The sequence below is a fragment of the Tursiops truncatus genome, chromosome X (genome assembly GCF_011762595.2).
Source record: "Tursiops truncatus isolate mTurTru1 chromosome X, mTurTru1.mat.Y, whole genome shotgun sequence".
NCBI classification, from domain to species: Eukaryota; Metazoa; Chordata; class Mammalia; order Artiodactyla; family Delphinidae; genus Tursiops; species Tursiops truncatus.
Genome location: NC_047055.1, coordinates 83,487,510 through 83,508,484, shown reverse-complemented (window position 1 = coordinate 83,508,484; position 20,975 = coordinate 83,487,510). Strand labels below are relative to the sequence as shown.

At 46.7% G+C, this 20,975-nt stretch overlaps 2 protein-coding genes across 2 annotated transcripts; one reads left to right on the top strand and one right to left on the bottom strand.

Moving 5' to 3' along the window:
* The first annotated feature begins 259 nt into the window (after positions 1-259).
* RIBC1 (RIB43A domain with coiled-coils 1) lies at positions 260-12,203 on the top strand. The gene is given in 7 exon segments (XM_019943527.3): positions 260-4,590; positions 6,209-6,290; positions 6,494-6,581; positions 6,583-6,836; positions 10,941-11,059; positions 11,501-11,895; positions 11,990-12,203. Coding segments are annotated over 7 exon segments (1,185 nt in total). The 5' UTR covers positions 260-4,431; the 3' UTR covers positions 12,078-12,203.
* Positions 12,204-12,372: 169 nt separating this feature from the next.
* Positions 12,373-14,783, bottom strand: HSD17B10 (hydroxysteroid 17-beta dehydrogenase 10). The gene is made up of 6 exons (XM_004329026.4): positions 14,670-14,783; positions 14,146-14,310; positions 13,355-13,519; positions 13,098-13,226; positions 12,910-13,018; positions 12,373-12,710 (listed from the first exon to the last, which is right to left on the bottom strand). Exons 1-6 carry the CDS (start codon positions 14,694-14,696, stop codon positions 12,520-12,522), a joined length of 786 nt encoding a protein of 261 aa, XP_004329074.1. The 5' UTR covers positions 14,697-14,783; the 3' UTR covers positions 12,373-12,519.
* Between the last annotated feature and the right edge of the window lie 6,192 nt (positions 14,784-20,975).

Below are 20,975 nucleotides of genomic sequence, written 5' to 3'. Positions count from 1 at the left end.
GGAACTCCTAAAATTAATAGGAGAAGGACAAACTGATTTTTTTTAATGAGCAAAAGATACGAATGGGCACTTCACAGAAGAGAAAGAAAAATGGACAAAACACACATGAAAAGATGTTGCAACCTCATTAGCAATAAGGAAAATTCCAATTAAAACTGATAATTATAATTTTATACCCACAAGTTGGCAAAAATTAAAAAGTCTGTAATATCCAGTGTTGCTGAGGATGTGGAGTGGCTAGAGTTTTTATACACTATAGTGAAAGTATAAATTGGTACAATCTCCTTGGAAAACAACATTATCTCGTAAAGTTTAAATAGGCTTATGCCCTATGATCCAGCACTTCCGCTCCTAGGTATATGCTAGGGAAACTTTTCCACCTGTATATATGTCTCTTTTAATCTACAAGTTCTTTCTCTTTTCCTCTTGCAATTAAAAAATAAATAAACTGGGTTGTTTGTGCTGCTGGGTTGTTTGACTAGAGTCCTAGTCTCTCTTGAACCCAGTTCAGTCAGGCCCCACCAAAAATGTTCTAATCAAGGTCATCAGCAACGCTCCCCTTCAAATTAGTCAGTTCTCAGTCTTCATCTTACTTAACCCATCATCGGTTGCCCACTCTCTCCTCCCAAAAGCACTTTCTTCACTTGGCTTCTCAGGCATTCCCATTTTTTCTCCCACCTCACTGGCCACTCCTTAGCCTCCAGTGCTGGCTCCTCCTCTCCCTGTCTCCCCTGAGGCATTCTTAACTATCTACAGTCCCTTAGAGATCTCTCACTGCCTCATAGCTTTAAATTCCTTATATCAGTCAGGATGGGCTAAATTATGCTGAGGTGACAAACAACCTCAAAATCTCAGCAGCTATATGTGGAAGCTAATAAATACAACAAACTAGTAAATATGACATAAAAGAAGCAGACTTACAGACATTGAGAACAAACTAGTGGTTACCAGTGAGGGGTAGGGGCAATATAGGGGTGAGAGAGTGGGAGGTACAAACTACTGGGTGTAAGATAGGCACAAGGATGTATTGTACAACATGGGGAATATAGCCAATATTTTGTGATAACTGTAAATGGAAAGTAACCTTTAAAAAACTGTTTAAACGTGTGTGTGTGTGAGTTGTGAAAAAAAATAATATCTACTTCATAGAAATATTAAGAAGAATACTAGTAGGTCAAAAATAGTCAAATATCAGCATTTTTATATGGTGCAACCTAATAAATGAGTTACTAATACAACATGCTTATAATTGCATGTTTACAGTAAATACTCAGTAAATGTTAACTGTGATGACAATTAAAAAAAGACAATCATAGGCTATATAAAGCTTAGTAAAAATATGTGCTACATAAGAACAAATTGTTTCTGACACAGGCCCTGAGAAAGCCTTAAGTGATCTATTTTTGTTTATTTTTAGTTTCAAGCTATGTTATGGGTGGGTGAGGTTGCTGGTTAACTAAATTCCAGTTAGGTAAGGTCTTGCTATACAGAAGCAGAATAATAAAATTATTTTTTAAAAACTGTTTAAAAAAAAAAAACCTAAGGACAACCAATCCAAACAGCCACCTAGGCTTTCTCAAATAAAGCAAGCGCTTCAGCTATAGCCAATCAAATAATTTCCTTGCTTTCCATCTCTTCTCTTTAAAGATCTTTCCCTGAACTCTTCTTAACCACTTCTGGTTTGGCACTGCCCGGTTTGTTTTTTGCTCAGATAAACTCTTAAAAAATGTTTTTTTAAGTCTCAGCAGTTCATAAAAACAAAGATTTCTCACTCCTGCTTCTTGTCCACTGTGGGTTGGCTACATCTCTGCTCTGTCATCACTCCAGGACTGAGGCTGAAGGGGCAGCGCTCACCTGGGACATTGCCGGTCCCACAGCAGAGAGTGAAGAGAGAAAGTGGCTATAATGTAATGGCTCTTAGTTCTGCTTGGGAATGGCACATGTCAATTCTCACATTGCAGAGGGCAAAGCAGATCATGTGGCTAACCTTGAGGACAATAAGATAAGGATATAGAATCCTTCTGTAAGGAGGAACAGCAATTTTTTTTTTTTTTTTTGGCCACATGGGGCTTCTGGGATCTTAATTCCCAACGAGGGAACAAGGGATCTAACCTGTGTCCCGTGCAGTGGAAGCACAGAGTCCTAACCACTGGACCACCAGGGAATTCCCAACAGCAAATCTTTTTGAACAATAACAAAATTTACCATACTATATGTATGCTATCAGTGGGTATCTAATCGACCTCTCAAACTCAACACTTCGAAACTGATCTCCAGATCCTCATCCCATTCTGTTCTCCCCACACAGACTATTCAGTTGATAGCAACTCCTCTGACTGCCCCAGCCAAAATCCTTCAAGTCATTCTTAACACTGCTCTCTCACAGCACATCCAACCCATCAGGAAGTTCTGTTGGCTCTGCCTTCAAAATATATCCAGAATCTGACCACTTCTTGCTACATCCACTGCTAACAACCTGGTGTGAGTCATCATCATCTCTTGCCTGAACGACTGTAATAGCCTCCTGTCTGGTCTCCCTGCCTCTAGTCTTGCCTCCCCTCCCCTCCAGTCTCTTCTTAACAGAGCAGCCAGAAAGATCCTTTAAAAATCAAAGACAGGACACATCACTCCCACTGCTCAAAATCCTCCAATGGCTGCCCATTTCTCTCAGAGTAGAAGCCGCAGCCTTTACAATGGTCTATAAAGTCCTACATGCTCTGCACCCCCCCACCCAATCTCTCTAATGTCATTTCCCACTCCTCCTTGCCTCCCTGCTGTCCCCTTGAACGTGTGCCTCTTCTGTCCACCTTAAGGCCTTTGCACTTGTTCCCTCGGCCTGCAGTGCTCTCCTAGTTATCTGCATAGGAGACTCTCTCACCTTCTTCAAGTATTTGCTCAAATATTACCTTCTCAGTTATGCCTCCCCTGATGTCCATATTTAAAATTGCAACACGCCCCCCACTTCCTTGGCACTTCCAATTCCCTTTATCCTGCTCTATATTTTTTCCTGAAGCACTTATTATCTTCTTACAAACTATTTAATGTACTCCCCACTAGAAAGTAACTTTCACAAGGACTCAGATTTTTGTCACTTTTGCTCCTTGATGTCTCCCAAATGCTTAAAGGATCATCTGACAGTAGGTACTCCATAAATATTTGTTAAATGATAGAATGAACATGGGTGAAAAAAGCAAGATGCAGAAGAATGCATACTGTGTGATATTCCATAAAATTCTGAGACAAGAAAATGTTTTAAAATATTGTTCAGGGAGTTACGCACACACAGTACATTGATGCATATTAGTAAGGGAATGGTAACATTTTGGATAGTGGTTATCTCTTAGGGTAAGGATGAGGGAGGAGAGACATAAGACCCTTCAATAGTATTGATCATTCACTATTTCTTAAGTTGGGGAGTTGGTTCATGGGTCTCTTTTATCATGCTTCCTAACTTACATATGGCTTATATATATATTCTCCTGTATACATCAAATATTTTAGTTACAAAATGGTTAAAAGAGAGAGAGAGAGAGAGACTGGAACTAGTTATACAAGGAGTTGAAGAATGGTGTTCCAAACAAAGGAACATGGTGTACAAAGGCCCTGAGGTGGGAACAGTTGTAGTGTTGGAGGACTTGATAGGAAGCCAGTGTGCCTGGAGCACCGTAAGCAAGGGATAGGGAGGCATGAGATGAACTGGAGAGGTGTGCAGGAACCAGATCTTGAAAGCCCACAGTAAGGAGTTTGGATCTGATTGTAAGTGCAGTAGGAAGCCAGTGGAGGATTTTAAGCAGGTGCAAGACATGATCAGATTTAAGTTAGCAGAAGTGGTTTGGGCTGTGGCTTTGGCTGGCTCACGTGCCAGAACTGGGCCTCCCAAAACATGAAGGAACACAGGCAAATTTAAGCCCTCTAGCCTTTCATTTGACTGGAGAATAAGTAATAAAAATAAAGGGGGAGTGGTGGTGGCATTTACTGAAACGGGGAAAACTAAGTAGAACATAATGTAAAAGGGATGTTGTAAATGAGTTTGACACTTGGAAAGGTGCGCAGGGGTCAGATCATGAAGACTCATAAATCTGGCAAAGGGGGTTGGACTTTATCTTGTAAACACTGGGGAACCATTTGCTTTAAAGCTGCCTTTAAGGGTTTTAAGCTGAGGCGTGCCATGGTCAGATTTGCTTTCAGAAAAATCACTTTGGTAGCCAAGGCAGAGAAAGAGGTAGAGAGCATAACACTAGAGCAAGGGAGGCCAGTAAGGCTCCTGGGAATACTGTCTGGCACCAGTTTGTGAGGCCTGAATTAGGGTGGTGACAGCAGAGATGGAGAACACAGATATGAAATATGTCAGGAAGTAAAATCAGTAGGAATCAATAACTGGTAAGATACTGTGGGGAGAATGGAATGGGGGTGGGGGTGTAGTCAAGGAGGATGGTTAGCACTGATTGGCCATTCACCTCACTCTTGCTCCAGATGTATAAGGTAGACCCACCACCACATCCCAAGGAGGTGGCAGCCATAGAGGCTAGAAGAAATCAAGAAAAGGAGCAACAGAGCCAATTCTTCAATGTGTGGACCAGAGAAATGCGGGTGAGTGGGCAGCAAGGACTTTCTCTGGACCAGGGGCCACCTCACTCTTACACCTGGAGAGGAACATAGCAGTGCCCATCACAGCCCCTCCCTGATTCAAGCAGACTGTAGGGCTAGAAAGGAAGGAGGAGGGTGAAAACGCACTCACCCCCCACGTGTGGGAAGAGCCTGGGAAAGGGGACTGGGGGTGCAGGGGAAGAGACTGGGGTTAGAGGAGCCAGTGACAGCTGACTTCTCCAGTCAGCTCGGGGCCAAGTGGCCTGGTTCTCAAGAGACAGGCAAATGGAGCCGAAAGAAGTCTATAAAGAATATTTGGGGGCTTCCCTGGTGGCGCAGTGGTTAAGAATCTGCCTGCCAATGGAGGGGACATGGGTTTGAGCCCTGATCCGGGAAGATCCCACATGCCGCGGAGCAACTAAGCCCATGTGCCACAGCTACTGAGCCTGTGCTCTAGAGCCCATGCTCCACAACAAGATGCAATGAAGAGTAGCCCCCACTCGCCATAACTAGAGAAAGCTCACGCCCAGCAACGAAGACCCAATAGCCAATATTTTGTCAGCCATAAATAAATAAATAAATATATTAAAAAAGAAAAAAGAATATTTGGTATTGCATGCATATGCCTAAACTCCTTCTGGAAGGCTACATAAGAAACTGTTAACTGTTCCCTGGTGGTCCAGTGGCTAAGACTCTGTGCTCCCAATGCAGGGGGCCGGGGTTCGATCCCTGGTCAAGGAAATAGATCCCGCATGCCACAACTAAAAGATCCCATATACTGCAACGAAGATCCTGCGTGCTGCAACTAAGACCCAGTGCAGCCAAATAAATAATAAAATAAATAAATATATTTAAAAGAAAGAAACTGTTAACCAGCCTGAGGGACAGAGATGGGAGGGACACTTACTCTTCACTAAACTGTATTCCCTTTTGCACTATTTTGAAATGTTTTAAATGAATTATAATCAAAATAAAGAGAAAATATTGACAGTTTAAGAAAAAATAGATTGCTGGCTGGGTGGATGAGTGGTGTGACCGAGATCTAGTTGGTAAGCGTTTCCTCAGGGCCTGCTCTGTGCCAAGCACTGGGTTGGGCAGTAGGGATACAAAGCTGACTAAGGCCCAGTCTCTGGCATTAGCAGGCTCACAGTCTGGTGTAGGAGATAATCAATAGAGGCAAACTTCATTATAGTGTGGGCAGTGGGCCCTAGATTCTATAGGAGTAGCACCTGCTGGAGGGGTCAGGAAAGTGAAGTCTGAGCTGGTCTTAAGGGATGAATAAGAGTTTGGGTAAAGAGGGGAGGAAAGAGTGTTCCAAGTGGAGGGAGATGCTGGAGCAAAGGCTATCAGTATGAAACAGCCTAAGATGTGCAGGGAACTGTAAGCAGAGCTTCTGAGGGTGGGAGAGGGGAAGAGGGTGAGATGAGGCTGGAGACAGAGGAAGAGGCTAGACCACTGAGGGACTTACAAATCATGCTGAGATGGTAGAACATTATCCAGTAGGTACTGGAGATCCTACAGGAGGATTTTGAAGCACGTAAATTCTGAGCAGTCTATGTTAGAGCATTCGAGGCCCACTGCTGGGCCCGTACCTTGATTTAACTCATTTCTTTGGGATCAGGTGGATGCTGAAGCCCTGAACAGCCAGGTGGAAGAGAAAAAGCTTAGGAAGGCAAAAAAGCAGAGCAAGGTGGCAGCTTATGGTAAAAGCCCAAGGCCAGGGACCAGCCAAAGAAGAAAAGCAAGGGCCGAGTGGGATAAGGCAGGGCAGTTCTGCTTCGGAGTGGGGCCTGAGGCCTGGGGTGTGGTAAGACAAACCAGATTGACCTTTGGGAACAGTGGCTGTGCTGAGTGGGCTCTGTCCCTCCCGTGGGGCCTTCTCCATGCCCCTACCCACCACCCCCAGGTACCAACCAGGTGCAATATGATGTGGTGGCTCAGATACTACAGAAGGAACAGGCAGAACGGACAGGTCGGCTGGCCAAGAAAATGCAAGTTTCGGAAGCAGAAGCAGCAGCTCAAGAAAAGGCATGAACTTGACTTTTGGGATTCAGACCGACTCTGGAGGGAGTTTCCAGCTCATCTTGGTGACAACGATCCCCACTGGGGCCGAACCAGCCTGCAGTGCTTCTCTGGGGAAGATTTGGACAGGGCCATATGCCTGAGAATGCAGCAGGAAGAGTTCATGCACAGCCTGGAGAAGCCGCTGCAAGAGCAACAGCAAGCCAGAGTTGAGGAGAACTGTGCAGGTAAGCAGCGGGGCCCTCCAGGCTGTGACCTGAGGCCTAGTGGGGAGTCATCCTGAGCTGGATACAGCGCCCAGAAGACCAGAACTGTGTGGGGAGGTCCAGTTACCCATAGGGGCTGATGCTGAAAGGTTAGACTGAGCAGGCCCCAACCTCCCTGACTTCCTTCATCAACTGACAGTATAGCCACTGATCCCCAATCAGCCTGGCACTCCATTACCTGGAGGCAGCACAGTGAAGACAAACCTAATGGCTCTGCTGCTTACTAGCTGGTTTGGGCAAATGAATTTTCCTCTCTGTGCTTCAGTTTCCTTATCTTTAAAATGAGGAAATGAATCCATACCACAAAGAGCTCGTATGAGAATGAAATGAGATACTGTAAGTAAAGCACAAGCGTCAGTGCTCAATAACCAGTAGCTATTATCAATATTACTATGACATCTGTGGCTATGTCCCCCTTTTCCATTAGAGTAAGCCTTTCACAGGCAAGGACCATCTCTTATCTACTCACACTGCTCACCTTTAAAACCACCCCTGTTATAGCACCCTGTTCTGTTATACCGCTTATCACAGAGGTAACTAAGTATCTGAAAGTATTTGTGGAATGTCTGTCTTCTCTCCAAAATGTCAGCTCACTAAAGATGAACCACATATCTCATTTCCACCCCTATATCCCAGTTGCCTAGTACATTGTCTGCCACAGTGTCAGGAGCTCAATAAATCATTGTTGAATGAACAATTGACCAAAGTAAACAAGAAAGGCACCCTACCCTCCAGGAACCCACAGAACCATGCCTTCCAGAAAATCAGTGTAGAGTAAGAGGAAAAGATACATGCACAAGTCATTTACCAGCACATATCTATACTTTAACGCTGCGTTAGGTACTATGAGCGATACTGTGATAGAAGTATATATAGGACACGGAGGAAACATCAATATGGGAGTGGTCAGTTCTCACAAAGGAAAGGAGGCAGGGTAGGGGGTTTGCACAGGCCCGCTGTCAGGAAGCAGTTTGGGAAAGTTGGGTACAATTTCGGCAAGGTAGAGAGTGGGAATGAGAAAAGGTCATTCTAGGCAGAGCAGGTAGCAAAAGGAAGAACTAACCTTTGCTGAGCACTTACTGTGTACCAGACACTGTGTCAAGCTTTCTACCATGTATTAACTCAATTTATCCTCACGACAACCCTATGAGGCAAGTACTAGTAGTATCCCTATCTTCGGTGGAGGAAACTGAAGAACAGAGATGTTAAATAACTTGCCCAAAATCATACAGCTAGTGGGTGATGGAGGCGGGAAGTGCGGGAAGTGAACTCAGGCAGGCTGGCTCCAGAGCCTGCACTCTTGACTGCTATGCCACACTTGCTGTCAGTCACCATGAGAAACTGGGAACTCAGAGGCCAAGGGAGAAGTTTCAGAGAGGGAGTCATCAATAACGTCAAATGCCCCAGAGAAGTTCAGATAGGAGAAGAATGAGACTTGAAAATGAGATTTGGTAAATGAGATTTGGAAATTAGGAGTATTTGGTGATTTTTGTCAGAACAGTTGCAGTGGAACCAGGGGCCAGCTGCCCAATGGCAGCAGGCAGGTTTACGAGAAGGTAGAGCAAGGCAACAGGGACAGCAGAATGCTGGGAGAGAGTCTGTGTAATGTCATGGAAGGAACATGGGCTGATTCCTCGAGAGATCCGGATTCAAATCCCAACTTACTACTTGCTGGCTGTGTAACCTTGGGCATTTTACTTCACCTCTGGACCTCATCTGAAAAATGGGGCTTATCTTTCCTCTCTGGGTTGCTACGAAGAGTGAAATGAAACAAGGCACCCCTATCCTCCCTTCCCCCGCCCTCCAGTCTCTGAAATCTGTGTCCCTGTGCCTCTCCAGAGCCAACCCCTCAACCTATGCTCTGGACCCCATTCCCCCTGCCTCCCACACAGGCTGTGCTCCCTTAGGTACTCCCCGCTGGGTTCTCAACACTTGCCCTTCCACTGGCCCCTTCTGTGAAGGCTGTAAGCATGCTTGTGTCTAACCCTTCTTAGGAAAAAAACAAAAGTCTCCCTCCACTCTGTGATTCCTCTAGATGCTGTGAGCTAGCTGTTTTCCTTTACAACCATACTTTCTGAAAAATCTGCTTCCACTTGCTCTTTCCTTCTGAACTTTCCAGTCACACCTCAACCCCTGAGATTTCATTTCTCCCCACACAACTTCACTGACACTGCTCTTACTAAAATCAATGCCCTTTGTGTTATCAGGTACAAGAGGCTCTGTTCAGTCTTTTCTCCTTGACTGGGACTTTCTTGCTACACTTGACTATGATCACATCTTCCTTCTTGAACCTCTCTCTTCCTTGGCTTCTGTGACAGCACATTCTGCTTGTAGCTCTCCGATCATTCCTCCTCTGTCTGCCCTTTATGGATTCCTCTTCCTTCTACTTCTTCCTTCTTGAGACTCTGTCCCTGGCGCACTCCTTACCCTGCATACTTGCCTCAGGCACCCTCGGTCCTCATTCTGGTTTCAGCTAAAATGTCGCCACCTCTGTGCTGAGGACTCTTTACCTGCAGAATCAGATATCCAGGTGCCTGCGGACCACCTCCAACTCAGCTTCCTAAACAGTTCATCAGTGCTCCCTAACCTGCTCTAAATTCTGTATCCTCTAGTTCCAGTGGTGGCCACACGATGCATGGAGTCATCCCAGCCAGGACCCTGGAAAGCATCCAAGTCTTTCTTCTCCCTTACTCCCTCATCCAATCCATCAAGTACTGCTGATGTAACCTCCATATATTTCCCCTCCATCCTTTCCATCACTGGCCTGGTTTGAGCCCTCCCAACTGGCCTACTGCCTTAGCCTCCAAGATGGCTTCCCTACATCAACTGTCTCCCACCAGCCTGACTGTCCTCTATACTGGCCACCAAAAGGAGCTTTCTAAAATGCAGATCTGTGTCACCCCCCTTACTTAAAATCCTTCCATGTTCCCCACCACCTTCAGGGTCAAGTTTTTAGTCCTTAGTCTGGCCCCTGTAGAGCTCCCTAGTCACTTGCATTTTATGCTCTAGGAAGAGCAGACTATTTGTAATTTAAGATACAGACCATGCTGTTTCTTGACTCCCTTCATTCATTTGATAAATATTTACTGAGCACCCACTATGTGCCAGGCTCTGATGCAGGTGCTAGGGCATGGTAGTGGATAAAACAGACAAAAATCCCTGCTTTCACAAGGGTTACCTTCTAGTGAGGAGAGAGACAGGCAATAGACAAAAATAATTAAGTAAAATGTAGGGTATACTGGATGGTGACAAATGCTAGGGAGAAAAATAAATCAGAGAAGGAGGATAAATGTTGGGGGCAGGCAGGTGGCAATTTTAGGTAGGAGAGACAGAAGGCCTCACTGAGGCGGTAACATTTGAGCAAAGACCTGAGGGAGGCAAAAGAGCATGAGACAAGAGCAACGTTTATTGCAAATCCCTGAGGCAGGAACGTCTGGCATGTTCTAGAAACAGCAAGGAGACTGGTGTGGCTGGATTGAAGCAAAGTTTCAATACATTTGCTCATGCTGTGCTTGCAGCCTGGAATGCCCTTTGCCCTTTCTGACTATATGCAACATGTATTTCAAGGATCACCTCCTCCTGGAAGCCTTCCTCTCACCCAAAGCTCTCTTAATGCCCTACATACATCTCTGTCATTGCCCTTACCACATTGTGGTACGATGATCTACATTTGATCCATCTCCTCCATTAGACAAGGAACTCTCTGAGGACAGGATCTAATTCATTGGTATCCTCAGAACCCAACACATGGCCCTTAGACTGAGGCTCAGAGATGAAATGATTTCCCCAAGGTCACACAGCCCAGAAGCAACAGAGCTGCACTGAGACTCCGGTCCATTGGAGGCATCTTTCAGTGAGGGACCTGAGAAATTCTTGTTGCTGTCACTTTGGTTATCCCTGGCCCCAAAGAGTACCTCCTTCCACACATCCCTCCAACGAGGACATTACCCCCTTCCGAAACATACATACACATACATCCACAAAGCTTGCTGAACAAATGGCTGAATGAGTGAACCAGAAATGCAGCAAGCCAGTACAGTGCCCTGACCATATTTCTCTGTGTAGATATGCTCAGTGAACAGCTGCGCCTAGCCATGGACTTGCAGGCCACCCAGCTGGCCAAGCTGGAGGACTGCTGCCACAAGGCCATAATGTCTGCCATGGCCAACGCCAACAAGGCCCAGGTACGTATGGCCAGAGCCATCCAGTGCACCCGGCTCTCCCCAGTCCCCTGAACAAAGTCCTGGGGAACCTCAGCCACATCTTTCCCCTCACAACCCTTCTTGAATCAACACCAGCCCTCTCATCTACCTGAGGATTTCCTCCTTCACCCAAGGGCCCTCTTAGGGCAGACGGTCCCCTTCCCCACCTCCAGACTCAGGATGACCTGAGAACAGAACACTGCCCTCCCTTCCCCAGCCTCTTAGTCTAAGGGCTTCCAGAGGGCAGGGGAGTTCCCTGCCCATTTCACCCCTTCCCCCACCTTAAGTCACTCAAAGGCCATGCAGTATCTGTTCCTTCTCTCCCTGAGATGGAGGAGAGTAGGGCCATGTCTCCCCCTCCCCTGTGACTGAGAGTTCCCTGAGGTTGGGCATCCAAATGCTCACATTCGGGGGCCCCACCAGGTAGCTAAGATGGCTAAGCAGCAGCGCCGTGAGCATCAGCACCAACAGGAGGACAACCTCATGGAGAACCAAAACCAGATCACAAGTGAAGTACTGACTGAGAACCCCCAGGTCGCCCAAAACCCTATGGCTCCCCACAGGGTCCTGCCCTATTGCTGGAAGGGCGTGATTCTAGAGCAGAGAGCTGCCATCAGGAAAGTACAGGAGGTGCAACACCATGAAAAGGAGGCACAGCGCCAGACCGAACAAGCACTGGATACCAAATGGGAAAGCCAGCCCATGTGCTTGGCCCAGGCAGCAATGGAGCTAGAAGAGCAGGAGAGGGAGCTGTGTGCTGAATTTCGGAGGGTACTAGGCTCCTTCAACCAGCAGCTGGCTAAGGAGCAAAAAGACCAGTGAGTTCTAGGGGGTGGCAGCAGGGATGAATGCCAAGGGAGGGTGGAGACGGATGGCAAGGGCCAGGGAGAGAGGGAAGGCTCATCACCTGAGGCCTCTGGATTTCTATCTGAATTCAATAATCTACACCAATCAACCTACAGCCCAATATCACTTGCAATTCAACACCAGCAGCCGCTGAGCTCTGGATGGTCATCTCTCCCTCCTCCATCAATCAAGCTCACAGAGGCTGAGTCAAGAGAGGAAGATGATCCATTTCCCAGTGGGAGAGCTGAGCCAGCACCCCCACCTTTGACCCTAGGTAATAAAGTTATTCACTAAAATCAAGGCCACGTGTTGTAATAGGACACAAAAGGTGTGAGGTACTGCCTTTCCCGCCCCACCCCTGGGCTCTGAGCATGCAACCCTGTCAGAGTCTTCACCCATTCACCTTTCTTCCCCATGCCAGTTCCCCCAGCACACAGTGCTGCTCGCTCCCCTGTGAGAAAGAGACTTTATTAGGCACGAAGGGTGACTGGTGGGCAGAGGTTACAAAATGGCTACTGGGCTTCCTCCCAAGCTGGAGTAGAGTACTCCAGGAAGAGGAGGGACAGAGGAGCCTGTGTTTTCTCTGCCTTCCCCCTTCAAGGCTGCATGCGGATGGCCCCATCCAGCCGGATGACCTCTCCATTGAGGAATGGGTTCTCGATGATGGCCTGTACCAGATGAGCATACTCAGCAGAGTCACCCAGTCGGCTGGGGAAGGGCACCTGGCTGGCCAGGAAGTTGCGCACTTTATCTGGGAGGGTGGTCAACAGCGGAGTGCCAAATAGGCCTAGACAAGACAACCAGAGTCAGAGACCCACCCTCGCTTTCATATTTACCTGGTCCCTCCTCACCTTAACCCTACTTGTGGTGCTTCCCTATGCCCAGAGATAGAAGGCTGCTGCTGTTTAGATGGTAAATACCTTCCCCTCTCAATTGCCCACAGATCCCATCCAATCCCAGGTGTGGCAGGGAGGGGATATGTCTACCTGGAGCAATGGTCATCACCCGGATGCCCATGGGAGCCAGATCCCGAGCAATGGGCAGTGTCATGCCCACTATGCCCCCCTTGGAAGCAGAGTATGCAGCTTGTCCAACCTGGAGAAGGAGTGGAGGTCACAGGGGGAAGGGGCCCCAACAAGTCACCAAGGCACAAGCCTTGCCCCTACTCACACACCTGGCCCTCAAAGGCAGCTACACTGGCTGTGTTGATGATGACCCCACGTTGGCCTCCCTGGTCTGGTTCATTCTGGCCCATCTCACCAGCTACCAGGCGGATCACATTGAAGGTGCCTATGAGATTCACCTGGAGGACCAGTAGAAACATGGTGTAGAACCTAAAGCAGAAGCAGTCTTTTGTCCCCTAAAAGCTTTGGGGACACCCACAGCCAAATACTTCTTACTACTACCCCTGGAGAACCTCTAAGGCCTTACATTGAGAACTCGCTGAAAGTCCTCCAAGGTATGGGCCTGGCTCTTCTTTAAGTTGTATGTCTTGCTGGCCACTGCAATGCCTGCACAGTTGACTGCCACATCCACACGGCCAAACTTTTCTTTTGCTAGAGCCAGGGCTGCTTGCACGTCCTTCTCTGAGGTCACCTTCAAAGGGAGAAGTGGAGAAGGTATTCATCTCCCATCACACACATACCACTAAATCTTGAGGAGGGGAGGGCAAGGCAGGTTCACTCTTTGAGTGACAAGAGAATTGTGTAAGCAAGGGAGAGGCCAGGAGAAAGAAAACTCAAGAGTGGGACAAAGGTGAAAATATTAGGTAATACAGAGCAGTGTTTCAAAACATTTTTGAAATCCATACCCTCTTCTGATAAATTCACATACCCCTGGAGATTCTCAACTGCTGTGGATCAGAGAAGTTTTGAGAATTATTGATATGAAGATAAACTAGCTTTTTTGTACCCGTACCTGCTAAGATAATTTCGTCAAGCTTTACTTCCTGTAGTTTGTTTCACGAAAAGTTTTTTGACTTTGTAAATATAAAATTACAGGGCACAATATGCATTTTCAAACTATACATACTTCCTTGAAGAGATTCTGATATGGCCAATTCCCAACCCCTCCGTTGTGAAACCCAGCTTTAGAAATTCCTTACCGCAGGCGTTTTGAAAATGGCTCAGGCCAAAAGGGAAAAGGAGATGGGTCCACTGCCCACATAGACGGTACCCTTATGAAAAGGGACCCCATGGGAGAGGTGAGGTAATCCCACTTACGTCCGCTGGGGCAAAGGCGCAGTTCTTCCCTAACTTCTTGGCCTGGGTCTCCCCATCCGAGTTGGGCAGGTCGAGAAGTACAGCAGTGGCCCCCAGCCCCACCAGTCGCTCCGCCGTGGCCAAGCCGAGGCCCGAGGCTCCACCGGTTATTACGGCGACCAGACCCTGTGAAGAGGGGCACGGTCAACAACTATACTGTACAGACCACCCCCACCCTTGCATCTGCCCATTTTCCAGGCTTCTGCGAGGGAGGCTCCTGGTCACCCCTGCGGTTTGACCCAGATGTGCCTCCTCACTTTAACGATGGGACCTCTGGGTGTCTCATACCCCAGAAGCCCATCCAGACACCCCGCATGCACGTGCCCCAGAGAGTTGACCTTCACCTCCCGAGGCCAACCGCCGCAACAGCAGGCCTCGATAAGAGTAACCCTTTCTGCCAGCACCGACCTCTGCCCCCTAGTTCTACGGCCGCGCCGTCCCAGCAGGTGCAGCGGGGCAAGAAGCAGGGACGAAGACCCGGTTACCTTCACGCTCCGACACGCAGCAGCCATCTTGCGCCGGCCTCTCTACAAGCAGGACTGCCGGGCGCTCGCTGGTTGGCCGAGGCAGAGCCGCGGGGCGGGGCCGCCGAGACTGGCTGTCCGCGTCTAAGGACAAACGGCGAGTGCCGGCGGCTAGCGTCCAAGACCCGAGAGCAGGCCCAGGCAAGGTCCCGGCCGAGAGTTATTTCACCCGGGGGAGAAAACAACGAGTAGCAGCATCGCACCACCACAACCTCCGGCCTTTGGGCAGACGGCCAGCTCCGCTGCGGGGAGGGGGACAGGAGATTGAGCATGTGTACCTTACTCCTCGGAAAAAGCCTCCATTCAACATTCATATGTTTATATCTGAGAGACTCCTATATGCCGGGCTCTTTGCGGGGCACTGGGGATAACCAGAGGAATAATAAAAGGTTCATGCCTTACAAGAGGGAAGTTGGAAAAAGTTCAATTGGAAAAAGAGATAATTACAGTACAGACACACGAAGGAAGGGACAAAGAACCAGATTCTAGAACCCACACATGGATATCCAAAGATGGAGATTCTGAGAGCCATGTACAGAGAAACATGTCGAGGAAGAGATTGAGAGGAACAGAGATGACCGACAGATTCTCAGAGATATGGATGTGGGGAGCCATTAAGAGAGAAGCTAGGAGACAGACATTCTGAGACAGCTGCTGAGAAGCACAAACCCAAAGAGGCATAAACAGAGAAGCCAAAAACATCTTTCATCAGGTCAGCCTTTGCTACTGTCTTTTTTGTCTAACCTATTTTAAACCCCAAAGCCCAGATGAGATTGGAAACATTTCAGATTGGACCTCAATGAGAGACTGTCATTTAAGACCCAGAACATCCTAGAACATCTTTTAACCAGTATCCCAATTAGAATCCTGAGCCCACCTAATCTATCTAATCTGATTTCTTTCTATGGAAGTATACTTCTCCCCAAACCAAGGTCTTCAGACCATAACCTTAGTCTACATTTTCAGCCTCATTCGGTTGTATGTTTAATCTATCTGAAATATCTCCCTTTGTGTTTTCCCATCCAGGAAGACTTCCCTCTGGGCCTCCTAAATGTTGACCACCGCCACACTCATGGTCACTACACCATATTCATCAAAGGATTTAATACCAGATTCACAATCTTTCTAACAACATGAAGCCCCCCAGCAGTCTATAGCACTCTTCACTGAGCCCAGTATGCTCCAACCACAGTGCCCTCTTTGTGTTCTTCTTTGTTTGTTTTTTAATTTTTATTGGAGTATAGTTGATTTACAATGTTGCGTTAGTTTCAGGTGTACAGCAAAGTGAATCAGTTACACATATACATATATCCACTGTTTTTTTAGATTCTTTTCTCATATTGGCCATTACAGAGTATTGAGTAGAGTTCCCTGTGCTGTACAGTAGGTTCTTATTATTTATCTATTTTATATATAGTAAGTAGTGTGTGTATGTTAATCCCAATCTCCCAATTTATCCCTCCCCCCTGTGTTATCTTTGAATTAGCTATTCCCTCTGTTTGGAATGCTCTCCCCCGATCTTTGCATGACTGTATTTGTTGCTGTTGTTGTTGTTGTTGTTTGGTCATTCAGAGCTAAGCTTAAATGTCACCTCCCCTCCCGGAACTCTCAAGCTGTAAACCACCTAGTTACTATCCCATTGGCTTGGAAGATGTCATCAAGAGGACGTGACCTGGGCTTCCCTGGTGGCGCAGTGGTTGAGAGTCCGCCTGCCGATGCAGTGGATGCGGGTTCGTGCCCTGGTCTGGGAGGATCCCACATGCCGCGGAGCGGCTGGGCCCGTGAGCCATGGCCGCTGAGCCTGTGCGTCCGGAGCCTGTGCTCCTCAACGGGAGGGGCCGCAACGGTGAGAGGCCCGCGTACCGCAAAAAAAAAAAAAAAAAAAAAAAAAAAAAAAAAAAAAAGACTTATTTAATAAAGAGATCTGCATTCCTTAGGACTTATGCTTAGACATATTAAAAAGAGGACGTGACCTCTGGTTGACCACAGAGCTGGACCCAGGCATTGGGAGACTCCTTACCCCCTCCTCTGTCCTTGGAATAGATCCACCATTCCCACAGGTGGAACTGTTTTAAGGACGCAGTCTTGAAAGAGTAAGGTGTTGAGACCATCTGGACTGAATACATTACTGAACCCCCTTAACGCCTCTATATAAACTTTTAAGATTCTGGCAGGTGGGTGTGGAGATCTACTCGCCTTTCGGCCACCCAAAACAAACCTTGGAAGTTCCCTTGCTCATTAAATCTGCCACCTACCAATGCGGAGTGGTCTGCCTCTTTCTTCAGTTTCTCCTTGCCCTCCCTGTTCAGGGGCCAGTTTTTGAATCAACACATTGCATGTTTGAATTCTCTGCATAGCACTTACAGGCCCATCATCTTTTTTCCAAACTTGGGGCCAGATATGCTTTGTAATTCAGAATTTTTTCAATTTTAGAAAGGAAGACATGTACCCTATATTACATAACTCTATATACCGCATATAGTCTATATTACATAACTACTTAGAAAGGTCTGGAGCATCACTTATAATTGAACATTAATTTCTAGAGTCAAAAGTATGAAAATTCACACTGAGTGACTCAAGACTACAAATAACGTCATGCTACTTCAGATCAGGTTTTGTCACCTAACGAGTTTGGGCTCCAAAGTATGAAAAAACAACCTATACTTTTCAGAACTTTTGGCATTGTGGAATTGTGCCTCAGAGGCTTTTGAGTCTTGTCTAACCTGGCCTCGTCTGTGTGTGTATTTGTGTTGTTCTCCCTGTGCTGGAAGGTAAACCCCATGGCAGCAGGGTCTTGTCCTGCTGGTTTACCTCTTGGCTACCTAATGCCAAGAACACTGCCTAGCGTGTACTAGACACTCAATACAAATGAAGGAATGAATCAATCAATCGATCAGCCAATCTTGGAAGAATTTGCTGGCCCAACTTCATGATTCTTTCATCTGCTCAGCTCCAGGGACTTTCACCTCCTCTCTACTTTAACCACCTCTGTCTAAACCGCATTATTAACCTTGTCGTGCCCTGGAATGACTCCCCCACATCTACACACCACTGTCTCTCACTCGGACCGTGTTCTCCCTGTCACCTCAGGTCTCCTCCTCTCCACCACTTCTTTTATCTCCTTGAACCCTGTTGATCTGTGGACCTTTCTATTTTCTCCAGCCCAGCAGCCTCTTCCTACTTTTCTTCTGGACAGTGTAGACCCTCTCTCATTCCTCCTCTCTCTTTACCATTCTCACCAGTGCCCTCAACCCATTTACCCCTTGGCATTCTACCAATTCACCTCCTTGACTTTTCAACAAAGGCTCTGAAGCCAGAGGTCTGGGTTTGAATCTCAGCTTCATCATTTACTAGCTGGATGACCTTGGGCAAGCTACTTTACTGTTGTGCCTCATTATCCTCTTCCATAAAATGAGTGTAATCAAAGCACCTCCCTCGTAGGGTTGTTAGGAATAAATGAGTTAACAACTACATAAGGAAAAGAAAAAGGTACTTAAAACAGTACAGGGCCTTTAGGAAGAGCTATGTAAATGTTAGCTACTGTTACTCTTCAGAGCAGTGTCTCTTAGCCTTTTTTATGCTAAGAACACTTCTGGCAATCTGGTGAAGTCTAAGGAACCCCTTCCCAGAATAATGCATGCATGAGATAAATAAAGATTACAAAAGAAATACTATTACCAAAATAAGAAAGACATCTGTAATGTAGTTATATAAGTGCTTCTTTATTAATACATTAAATACCAAACTCTATCAACAGGTCTAGTGACTACCATGATTTCAAATAGTGATGTAATTTTGAGAGATCTGCAACAGCCATGATATGCTATGAAAATCTGATTTCTATTGGTTACAAAGCCACGGGTACTGCTAATACTACTGTAGTTCGTTACCCACATGCCCTAGAAGGACATGCTATATATCTGTTGGTGATAGTGAAAATAAAGATGCAATTCCCACTCCCACCTCCAAGTCCATGGGCTCCTTGAATTCTCTCTACAGACACTGAAAGGGCTGTGGACCCTGGGTTAAGAACTACTGCATTTAAAGCAAACAGAGGCTATTGGGTGAACACTTCCTCTCTTTTCACCTCCAACCTTGTCTCTACCCACACTCTTCTTTCCTTGGGTCTCAGAGAAGAGAGGTCCTGTCTGAGGCTTGCCCTTCCCACTGGGCTCTGGATCCCAACCCCTCCCACTTCCTTGGGGATTTGTGCCATTGAGCATCCCCTCTCTTATTGTTCGCGCCTCTGTCTGAAGATAATTAGAAAATAGGGAACAGGACTTCCCTGGTGGTCCAGTGGTTAAGACTCCACGCTTCCACTGCAGGGGCATGGGTTCGATCCCTGGTCGGGGAGCTAAGATCCTACGTGCTGCACCACATGGCGCCGCCAAAAAAAAAAAAAAAAAAAGGAAACAGCGCAAACTCAACTTTTGCACACACTCATCAGTTAGGGTGCATGAGGGCCAGAGGTGAGCAAAGAGTCATGTCAGGGACACCAGAACCAGCAACATCCAGCATTACCCAGGGGGTATTAGCTCTACCAGGAGGTGAGCGAAGAACAACAGTGGTCTTCACTCCTGGGAGATAAAAACCACAGGATAACCCATTTAACCCTCGTGGGTGCCTGCAGTTATCCCTGCAAAGGCAGAGCTGCACTAGCTCCGACTCTGAGGTGACATTGGCAAATATAAAGGCCCCCAGCTGATGAGTATGGAGAGCATCTGAAGGTGTGCCTGTAATTTCCGAGTGAGTTGGGGCACAATTCAAATGAATGGCTTAAATTCTGAAGGAGTGTGTGGGATGTGAGAATGACTGTGATGTTTATCTGAGAGCATGCTGAGGACGCATGCTAGCTGAGTGTTTATCATTTGAAGAAATGGGTCTGATGTCTAAATGAGCCTGTTTGATGCCAGCCTAAGGTCATGATGACTTTACCTGTGCCCAAATCAATGGTCATTGTTCAGCCTTTGTGTAATCAGGACTTTCTGGCTGCATCTGACATGGTCGATCACTTCCCTCTCCTAGAAACCACCCCTTGGCTTCCATGACACCTCACTTTCCTGGTTCCTCCTGCTTCTTCTTGGCCTTCTGCCTGAGTTCCTTTTCTGGGGAGCTCATCCATCTCCTGGTTTCAATATCGCCTCTCTGCTGAAGACTTCCTAATCTCCAGGCTTACCTTTTCCACCGAATTTCAGAATGAGATAGCCAATTATTTGCTGGCCCCCTACACCAGATGTCCCTTAGGCACCTCCAACACATGTCCTAAACTAAACTCAGTCCTTGCCTCCAACATTTGTTCTATCTCAGTTGGTAGCAATACCATCTTTCCAGACTCCAAAGCTGGACGCTGGGAATGATGCCCTCTTCACTCCATCTAATCAATTGCCAAATCCTGTTGATCTAACTCCTACATACATCTTAAATCTGGCACTTCCTCTCTCCCATCTTCCTACTATCACTGTCCAAAATCTCTTGCCTGTACTATTATAACTAGTGAGATCCCACTGTTGTCACTCTTAAAAGGATCCTCCAAGAAGCCAGAAGAAACCTCTTCCTAAAACTAAAATTTTATTATGTTACCCCCTCCTTGCTTTAAACCCTTTGAGTGGTTCTCCCCCACTTTTAGGGCTCTCCATAAGTTGCTGCATTCTGACTGTCTGACTTCAGCCTGTATAACACTGTACTTTCCAGCAATGACGAGTGACTTGATACCCCCCACAGTAGTGCTGCCAGATGAGATACAAGATGCTCAGTAATGAAATTTGAATTTCACATAAACAAAAAATAATTTTTAGCATAAGTATCTCCCATGCAATATTTGAGACATACGTATACTAATATTATTTGTTAATAATTAAAATTATTTGTTATTTATCTGAAATTCATATCTGAGTGGGAATCCTCTATTTTTAGTTGCTAAATATGGCACCCCTACCCCACAGATAACCTCCAGGATGGTGAGATATTCCTCTTCAGGCTCCCACGGCTCTCTATGCCCACCTCTGAACCAATACAATACTTACACTCCTGAGAGATCAGGGATGTATTCTTATCTCTTTATCCTTCATTTGCCATACAGGGCCTGGCGCAGAACAGACGGCAGTTTGCTGAGTGAATGAATGCATATGTGTGACATCCCAATAAACCTGCATCATTTGGTGGAATCGATGTGTTGTGATCAGTACACAGCATCAGTTCCACTTGTAGCTACCTTCCCTTCACAGACTTGGAAGAATTACCTCATGGTTTACATATCCACCCAGC